This window comes from Nothobranchius furzeri, chromosome 14 (assembly GCF_043380555.1).
Source record: "Nothobranchius furzeri strain GRZ-AD chromosome 14, NfurGRZ-RIMD1, whole genome shotgun sequence".
In the NCBI taxonomy this organism is placed as follows: domain Eukaryota; kingdom Metazoa; phylum Chordata; class Actinopteri; order Cyprinodontiformes; family Nothobranchiidae; genus Nothobranchius; species Nothobranchius furzeri.
Genome location: NC_091754.1, coordinates 21,914,766 through 21,924,426, shown reverse-complemented (window position 1 = coordinate 21,924,426; position 9,661 = coordinate 21,914,766). Strand labels below are relative to the sequence as shown.

Below are 9,661 nucleotides of genomic sequence, written 5' to 3'. Positions count from 1 at the left end.
AGGCCTCAGTACAGCCTCGGTCTGGCTTGGAAACTGCTCCGGCATTTTGAGTCTCTGTGTTTGTGTATTCTTCTTTGGATATTATTGGTGCAATTGTTGGACAAAATGACTTGCAGTGGTATTAATTGCACTAATAGAGCGTCCAAGGAGTCTCCACTTCATTTTTTTCGGTAAGTTAAAATCTATATTCGTATTTTATGTCACTGCCACCTTTAAACTAGCTGAGTTTACCGAAGTAGCTAGCTAACTATCAGTTTAACATGTAGCATGTACTGTTTAACCATGAAATTTAAATGTAAAATACGGTAAAATAATTAATAGGGCATATTTAGATGGGTAATAGGGTAAAACCCAGTGCATTTAAGATAAAAATGGGTTGAAATATGACGGAGCGCTAAGAGGGAGACTTCTGTGTCCATTCTTCCATCCGGTAATCCCCAGCGGTCAGGCCGGGCAGCCTGACCGATACGGCGCCTACTTGCTGCGCCTAGCTGCTGCGCGGTCTGACCGCTCGTGGAGTTTTTCATGTCTGACTTTAACCGCATCTAATACTGTATTACGGCGTGAGCGCAACAGCGACAACTTAATATCGATGTGTAAGCAGCCTGAGTGGTAGGGTGTTTTCATCTGAACCCTTAAAACCTCCAGCAGGCTATGCTGCACTATTGACGTGTTAGCGCGCGGCGCTAACAACTTAGCAACGTGACATGTCTCTGAGAAAGCGTAAAACACGGACGCTTCTTCTGAAGCGGAAAATAACACCTCTTCTTAAGCAGAGCAGGATGTCGCCTCGGCTCGTTCACGGCCGAGCCGGACTGAGCTCGATAACATTGACCAAGCACAGCCACTGGGCCGTTGTAGCTGCCACCAGGCCTGCTGAAGGAACTCCAGCGGGTTTCATCAGACTCGTAAAGTTTCTTGTTTTTGCTGGGGATTTCTGTATTTTACCGCTCCCTCCTGCAGTCTTCCCCTATTAAAATTTAAAATGTGTAACTTTATGTATTGTGATGAATGACTAATATTCATGTTAAACTGAAACGTTAGGCATTTAGGGGGAAAAACAAAATAATAAACATTATACAGATGTCAAATAAATCAAACTGTAATTAAACTATATATTTTCAAAGTCATATAGACAGCATGATGGTTTGTGTGATCCGTGCGGTTTCACTTACACCCCTTTAATGATCAGGCTGTTTTTTATTATTTTTATCAGCTGATAGCAGTTAAAATTATGGTAAAAAATAATTTTATCTGTTTTTGATAACTTAATGCCCAGGAAGAGCATCTTCCTGGGCATTAAATATAACCCAAATGTTTTATTATGAGCAGATCTGATGAAGGTTTAGACAAGCAGTCTGCAAAGTAAAACTTGTTTAGAGTCCAAACTCTTACTAAAGCTTTTGAAAAGAAAAAATGGTTGAATTTTGAGAAATATCCACAACAGGGGAGCGAGACCTCTGAAAAATGTATATTTTCTCTGAATTCATAGAATAATGTGAAGATTCTGGGAAAAGTTGGGATTCTGAGATTAAAACGTAAATCTTTCTAATCATAATTCTGGCAGTTTTTGTGTCCTTCTGCTGTGGAAAGTCGTGCAACATGAAGATACTGAGAAGATGCTTACAACCTGTATTTTTATTCCATCCATAAATAAAATCATGAGCTATTTTTTTAATCCAAATTTGATCCAAAGGGCCATCGTTGGTTCCAGACCCGTTCTAGAACATTCCTCTAATCTTAGTCATCATCAGTTTCTTCCTTTTAACAAATATTTATTTGTTCAAATATTTAATATTTATAACTGGAATATTTGTTCCTCCCTCTCCCACTGCAGTTAGTCCTGTCCTGCAACCCTGTTTTTGCAGCTTAGTGAAGCCAACCATCACTAACCTGGGGGTGGTTTTGGACCCAGAGATGCGGATGGACTCCCACATTAGCCAGGTTGTTAGATCCTGCTTTTCCCGGCTTCGCCAGCTACCAAAGATGAAGTCCATCCTGAAAGACGTGTCATATTTTCTCCCCAAGCTGGACCTGACCGTCATGTATCGGTCCAAAATAGTGTGATGATATTGTGTTTTTTGTACATAACAGACTTTTTAACAGACAAATTTGTCGCATTCTCCTACACCTCTTCACGGGCTCGCCACAGTAAATATTCTATTTGGCAAGAGATAAACTTTATTGTATTTATCCTAGTGAATCTATAATTAAACGGGTAAACTAGTAGTAGCACATCCAACATCAAAGAAAGTAAAATGTTATTATCAGGAGAGGGAGAATGTTTAAGTGGTTAGCAGCAGTGTGCTAGCCGATGGCCCCCTCTATGAGGCCACCACAACTCAGCAGAACATCATTGTAGCTTCTTCTGGGGAGAAAAACACTTAGAGAGAAAATAAAGTTAACAGCTGAAATAGCAGGAAATAATACAGTTAAAGAGCAGATTGTAGAAGAAAGAAACCCCTGGGTTAAACTGGTCTGTCTACTGCATAATGCTGAACTCTAACATGTGTCCTCAGGGAAGGACCTGATTGGTGTCCAGAACCTGCTGAAGAAGCACCAGGCTCTGCAGGCTGAGATCACAGGTCATGAACCTCGCATCAAGGCTGTCACCCAGAAAGGAGAGACCATGGTGGAAGAAGGTAGAGCAGGTCTGGTCCTGACATGTTTCTGAGGTGTCTGCAGGTTCTGGCTCACTTTTTTTGGGTCCAGGTCACTTCGCTGGTGAGGAGGTGAAGACTAAACTGTGGGAGCTTCATGGACGTTGGGACACGCTGAAGGCCAAGGCGTCCCAGAGGAGGCAGGACCTGGAGGACTCTCTGCAGGCCCAGCAGTACTTTGCGGATGCTAATGAGGCCGAGTCCTGGATGAGGGAGAAGGAGCCCATCGTTGGAAGTCCAGACTAAGGGAAAGACGAGGACTTGGCCGAGGTATGGAAGTCCCTTCCTGAGAAACTCCAATCGCTTTTCTTTGCTCTCTTTCCAGTCCTTCATAATTAGTGTTTCTGTATTTGGCATTTCCTTCGGTTGTCTACCAGACGTCGTTGCTCGTTTAAGCGTCTCATGGGTTAGGGGTAGAAGTGCTGGCCTCGCACAGAAAGTGATGACAAACGTGTTCCCGTCGCTCTTATTTCAAACGGTTTACAAGCTGTGATGTGTGTTCCCGCTGCAGAGCAGCCATGACACGTGGCAGCCGGCAGAAGGCTCACGCTTTTCCACTAAACACCCGCAGAGCTACGTCTGCGGTGAACTGAGCAGGGTTTGTTTTACGGTGGCGGATCCGATTGGACCATCGCTGCGAGAAAGCTCCACTTGTGTCAGACGAGCTGAAGGTTCTGATGTTCTGCTCCACAGGCTCTCCTGAAGAAGCACGAGGCCCTGATGTCGGACCTGTCGGCTTACGGCAGCAGCATCCAGGCCCTGAAGGAGCAGGCCCAGTCCTGCAGGGTGAGTTCAGAGCCCTCGGCCCGTCAGAACATTCTTATCCACCACGTTCTAACACCAGACCTGTTAACCCGACAGCAACAAGGTGATCAGCAGGTGCTTTTGTCCTGCAGGACCTGAAGGCCAACGAGTCCCGCCTGAGGGACATCAACAAGGTGGCATCTGAACTGGAGTCAGAAGGTCTGATGGCTGAGGAGGCTCCTATGGTTCAGGCTCAGGTGAGCGTCACCTGTCTGCAGCAGCTGGTCCCTCTCACTTCCTGGTTTAACTCTGCTCGTCTCTGTTTGTAGCAACAAGAACATCTGGGTTCTGCTCCTGGAAAGGTGCGTGTTGTCCTCCGCCTCCACCAGAACCAGACGTGGTGTTTATGTTACCACTCATTTGTTTGTTTACAGGATGAAGCCGACTCTAACACGGCGTCACCCTGGAAGGTGAGTTCATTCAGCTGATCAGAGGTCACCTCTGATGGCAGCAGTCACGGCCGACCGTGCTGACATCACACAGGAATTCAGGTGACCCGGCAGGCACCAGGTTTTGGTGAAAGTGGGGACATGTCAGCTGGTTGCCATGGCTAGTTATCTTTATGCATCTGTATGACTGCTGACTGGTGTGTGTTTCCTGTGACCTTTGACCTCAGACCGTACGGTTGGGCGTTCAGACAACGGCTAACTTTAATTCCATCAAGGTAAGAGGAAGCTCTTCCCTTCCTGTCTGAGCGATCCGTCTCCAGGTTTCTTCGTCCGGCGTCCAGCCCGCTGGCGTCCACCTTCATCTCATCTCACTTCATTTATAGTGCAATACTTTCACATTATCATTTTCCCACACTTCTGTATACCTGTATTTTGTTGTTTTTCAATAAAGAATGACAAATTATTTAAGTTTGGTTTTTGTTGCACACAAATATATATCTGTAAAAAATATCTACAAAGCTAATGTTTACATAACAAGTATGATTGGGTTTTGCAATACGGCACTCAAGTTTATTTTAGTAAGATTTTCAAACCAAGTAAAGTTAGTAAAGAACACATTTCTATTGTCTGCTAAGAAACTGTTGGGATTTAAAATGGGCCTGTTGTACAAATAACTTGTAAATGATTATTCCTCACTTTTGTCTTAACCAAAGAAATTCCAGTAATTGAGCAAAAACATTTATTTTTAACACTACAGTTTATAAAACAGGGCGCAAAGTGTCGGCACATGTATGTATGTCGATGGTCCGCCCCAACCAAACCAAGAGACACAGACGTCAGGGAGGCCAAGGTTGTCTCTGCAGCTCTCTGGGCACCACGCCTCACTCAGCTGTCTCCAATGATCCAAATGGCTATGGAGGAAAAAATAACAGGTTTGGCCTAGCTGTTTAAAGTACAAAACCATTCATGAAGTGGTCAAGACAAGTACTTGGAACTTACACGCTGCGTTGTGTAGCTGACGTTGGAGACACACAGGCTGCCATGGTGACCTTTTAATAGATCTAAGAAAAAAATGTAATAAAAGAATGAACTTAAAAACTCCCAGACCTCATGTCATATTTACTCATCAGCTATGGCTGATTTGTTTGGATCACAGTGAGTTACACTAATTCTAATATATTTTTATTTCTATTATACATACATACTTTTTAACTGTTATTTTCACATGACTGTTATCAGGCTCTCTTGTTCTGGTTCTGATGATAACTCTGTGTCTTCCAGTAAGTTATCTTGTGCTTACTTCATCTGTATAATGTCTCTTTACTTTTGGTAAATTGTACTGAGTCCAGAATAAAGGCTAGTTGGCTGTACAAGATACAAACAAGTATTACGTTTTGGAAATATATGAAACACCGCCAGCATCTGTTAGAGCCTGTGGCGGGGTGCTGAGGGCCGGCTCCAGCCCAGGAATGAGCTCTACACGCCGGCCGGGAGGGTTTGAAACACCGCCATCCTCTCCTCTGCTGGCTGTAAATTCTGTTATGGTTACCGGTGCTTGTGTTGCAATGTGAAACGCTTGGTCTCAGATTTTGTAAGAAAGATAATAAAATGTCCCCCCAAAATACGACTTAAATATATTTTCTCTTCTTCATGATACATTTAATGGCTGGTGCGACTCAGGAGTGATAGCGCCAAAAAAAACTACTGAAAACTTGCTCAAAGCAAAATGTTTTCATTACGGAAATAAATTATAAACTTACCGATTTAAAACTTTTTTAATACAGGTACTTCTCACGAACAGGCGCAGAAAACCTCCACCTAAACTCCGTGTAAGGTTCAGGTCGATGGGTGTTCCAGTTAGCTCCGGTTGGGTTGAAGCTAGGTGGCTACATCCGTTAGCTCGGCTCCCACCTCCGCTTTAGCTTTGGGTTAGCCAGGGTTAGCTTCAGGTTAGCTGAGAGAGGGAGGCAAGATGGCGGAAGGAGCAGACGTTCTGTAAGGAGCTCCGGTAGCAACCTCAAAGAATGGTCTAATTTAAGAACTATTATTACTTAATGTTTAATGAAAAATCTCATCGGGAATATAAAACTACCCTCTACAACTAGTACTGGTATTAGCTAAACAAGAGTGGATGAGGCCATACGTGAAACACGAAGAAATGGCTAAAGCTAACAGCAAAGCTCACAAAGCCCTGCTAACTCACGACTACCTTGGTTCGGAAAATATGGACACCAACTCAAGAGGTAATAAAAACCCACTTTCATCACCCTGCAAAGCCACAACATCACACAAAAAACAAAAAGGAGAAGAAGAAACCGACTCTAATGTATCCAACAGTGCGCTACTAGCCGCCATTGAAGGTCTACAAAAAATGATGGAAAGCTTTGGCGCTGACCTCAAACAAAATACACTCTCCATCTCTAACATTGCCAAAGCGGTTGAATTTAACAGCGCTGAAATTCAAGACTGTAAAGAGAAAAATAAGCAGATGGAAAAGCAAATAACTCAGCTGAAAACCACAAATGAAGTGTTAACTAAAAAAGTTGACAACTTGGAAAACAAAGCTTCAAACCTTGACCGATACCAAAGAAAATGGAACCTACGGCTCAAAGGGTTAAAAGAGGACAAAGAGGAGGACACAAGACAAAGTGTATCGGACATCATTAAAAAGATCCAACCCAGCTGGAAGGAGAAGGTTAACTTCATTCTGGATTCTGTTCACCGTATCGGCCCCAAAAACCCTGATCACCCAAGACAAGTCATCATACAATTCACCAGCCGTTTCTACAGAGATGAACTTTGGAGATCTACTAAACAACATCCCACATGCAGAGAGCTCAACATCCGATTCGCCGAGGACCTCACCAAGGAGGACCGTGAAGCACGTCTTGCGGTATGGCCCAGGGTGGAACAAGCGAGAAAAGCAGGGCTGAAAACCACCTTTAAAGGTCCATATGCCTTCATCAATGGACAGCGGGTTACACCCTAGCCAGTTTAACATAAACATGTGTAAGTGAAAATGAGACCACTTATGATTATTTACATATGTATGTAGTTGTAGTTGTATGAGGATACAGATCCGCAAATGTTATAAATGTTGTTCACTCAGATTATAGTTTTTGGGGATTGCTACCTAGGTTCTCTTATTGCTTTAGGTTAGCTCATCCTATATTGTTCTTTTTTGTTCATTATATGGTTATTATAAACAGCGAACTTTCGTTAATCTCTATCAATGCAAGAGGGTTGAGAGATATCACTAAAAGGAAAAGCCTTTTCTTATTCTGCAAAGGGAAAAATGCTGTGTTTACCTTTTTACAAGAAACTCATTCTACACATGAAGACAGCAACTTTTGGACTAAGCAATGGGGAGATGAAGCCTTTTTTTCTCATGGCTCTTCAAGGTCAGCTGGGGTTGCCATCTTGTTGAAAAACTTTCGAGGTAAAATTACTTCTATTGAGAATGATATTGTTGGCCGTTGGTTAATTCTTACCATAAACATAGAAAATTCTATTTTTATTCTAGTAAATATATATGGATATAATACCTTAACTCAAAATAAAATATTGCTGGAAGAAATAGGTTTACGGTTAGACCATATAAAAGCCAAACATTCCACCAATAATGTCCTTATTGGAGGAGATTTCAACCTTGTTCAGGATGAATTTCTGGATAGATGGCCATCTAAATATGAGATAAGCTACCCAAATCCATTATTTACCAACTTCTGTTTTGAACATAATTTTATGGATATATGGAGACACCTTAACCCAGTCACTCAGAAATTCTCATGGTTTAATTCAACTAATAAATCAAGGATCGACCATTGGCTTATTACTAATGACTTACTTTTATTATATGACTTCATCTCTGATATATCTGCTGCCCCACTAACGGACCATTACCTTATATCACTTAAAATTAAGCCGAAAAACAACACTTATAGGATAAACAAATATTGGAAATTTAACTCTTGCCTTCTCCAAAATGACCATTACTGTAAAAAAATAAAGTCACTTATTACAGATATTGTAAACTCAAAAGATTTAAACAGTCCAACCACTAAATGGGAATTTTTAAAGTACAAAATCAGACAACTTTCCATTTCATTTAGTAAGCAACTTAAAAACGAACTTCAGGTTTTAGAATTAGACATTATACAAAAATTAAACTTATATTGCAATAAACCTAATCCATCTGAGATAGACAAGCAAAATGTCCTAACCCTTCAAATAAAGTTGGATAACATGTACATACAAAAAACTAAAGGAGCCTTCATTAGATCGAGAGCCAAATGGATTGAGGAAGGTGAGAAAAACACTGCTTATTTCTGTAACCTAGAAAAAAGAAGACAACAAAGAAATTCTATAAACTCTTTACTAATAAATAATGTTGAATCCACGGATGAAAAATTAATAGGACAAGAAATTTTCAACTTTTACCAAAATTTATATACTTCTAAATTTTCAGCCCCTAATTCTAATGCTTTTCTAAACCATATTGATTCCTTCATCCCTAAAATAGATGACTCCTTCCAAAATACCTGTGAAAAGGAAATTACAATGAGCGAACTAGATAAGGCAGTCAAAAGATTAGCGATTAATAAAGCACCTGGCCCAGACGGCCTTACAGGTAACTTCTACCGTCACTTCTGGGAGGACATAAAACCTTTACTCTTTGAAGTTTTTTCGGAAATCTTTAATAATTCTACTCTTCCACCCACGATGAGACAAGGCATCATCATATCTATCCCCAAACCAGGCAAAGACCCAAGAAATATTGAAAACAGACGACCCATCACACTTAGAAATTCGGACTATAAATTGCTTACTTACATATTTACCTTACGCCTCCAGTCAGGAATTTCAGATATTGTCAGTGAATCACAATCCGGTTTTCTAAAAGGCAGATCGATCCATAATAACATTAGATTGGTAATGGACTTAATTGAATACAAAGATCTGATTACTGACAATGGATTCATACTTTTCTTAGACTTTTACAAAGCCTTCGACTCTGTAGAACATCAGTTCATCTTCTCAGTCTTAGAACGCCTGGGTTTTGGTACCAACTTTATCAACTTAATTAAAGGCCTATATGACAACATAAACAGCTGTGTCATCCTACCAAAAAACACCACCCCTAGATTTAATATTAATGTTGGAATCCCACAAGGTTGCCCAATCTCACCATATCTATTCATTCTGGTTACCGAAATGTTGGCATTGTACTTAAAAAACTGTGATAACATTGCAAAATTAAATGTTCTAGGCACTGATCTAATTATAAGTCAACTTGCAGATGACACCACGCTTTTTTTAAAGGATTCTAAACAAATTTCTATAGCCATCCAAAAGATTCAACTCTTCTCTGAGGCCTCAGGTCTGAACCTAAATCTAAAAAAATGTGAACTTCTAGCAATTCACGACACAGTGTTAAAAGAAATACATAATATCCCTATAAAATCTGAGGTTAAATATCTAGGAGTGACCATTAACAAAAACCCTAAACTTAATTCAGTCTTAAACTTTGAAAATAAACTTAAAGAAGGAAATTCTAAACTTAACCTGTGGCTCCAACGTGACCTTTCTATTCTAGGTCGTATCTATCTCACCAAAATGGAAAGTCTATCAAGATTAGTTTACCCAACCTGTAACCTTGCCTTACCAAACGACCTAATTAAAAAAATAAATCAAACAAACTTTAACTTTATTTGGAGAAACAAACCACACTACCTTAAAAAGGCTCATATGACTAAAGAAATAAAAGATGGAGGTTTAAAGGCCATTGACTTTGAATGTCTTAATGGC

The 9,661-nt window shown here is 40.7% G+C and overlaps 1 protein-coding gene across 3 annotated transcripts; it reads left to right on the top strand.

The window, feature by feature from the left end:
• The first annotated feature begins 2,732 nt into the window (after positions 1 to 2,732).
• Positions 2,733 to 4,316, top strand: LOC139062628 (spectrin alpha chain, non-erythrocytic 1-like). 3 transcript variants are annotated; one of them, XM_070543989.1, is made up of 6 exons: positions 2,733 to 2,930; positions 3,354 to 3,446; positions 3,557 to 3,661; positions 3,734 to 3,766; positions 3,839 to 3,874; positions 4,081 to 4,316. In XM_070543989.1, exons 2-6 carry the CDS (start codon positions 3,381 to 3,383, stop codon positions 4,156 to 4,158), a joined length of 318 nt encoding a protein of 105 aa, XP_070400090.1. In that variant the 5' UTR covers positions 2,733 to 2,930; positions 3,354 to 3,380; the 3' UTR covers positions 4,159 to 4,316. The 3 variants fall into 3 exon arrangements, with proteins under 3 accessions (XP_070400090.1, XP_070400088.1, XP_070400089.1); XM_070543987.1 differs by having other exon boundaries at positions 3,734 to 3,874; XM_070543988.1 differs by lacking the exon at positions 2,733 to 2,930 and having other exon boundaries at positions 3,242 to 3,446; positions 3,734 to 3,874.
• Positions 4,317 to 9,661: the final 5,345 nt, after the last annotated feature.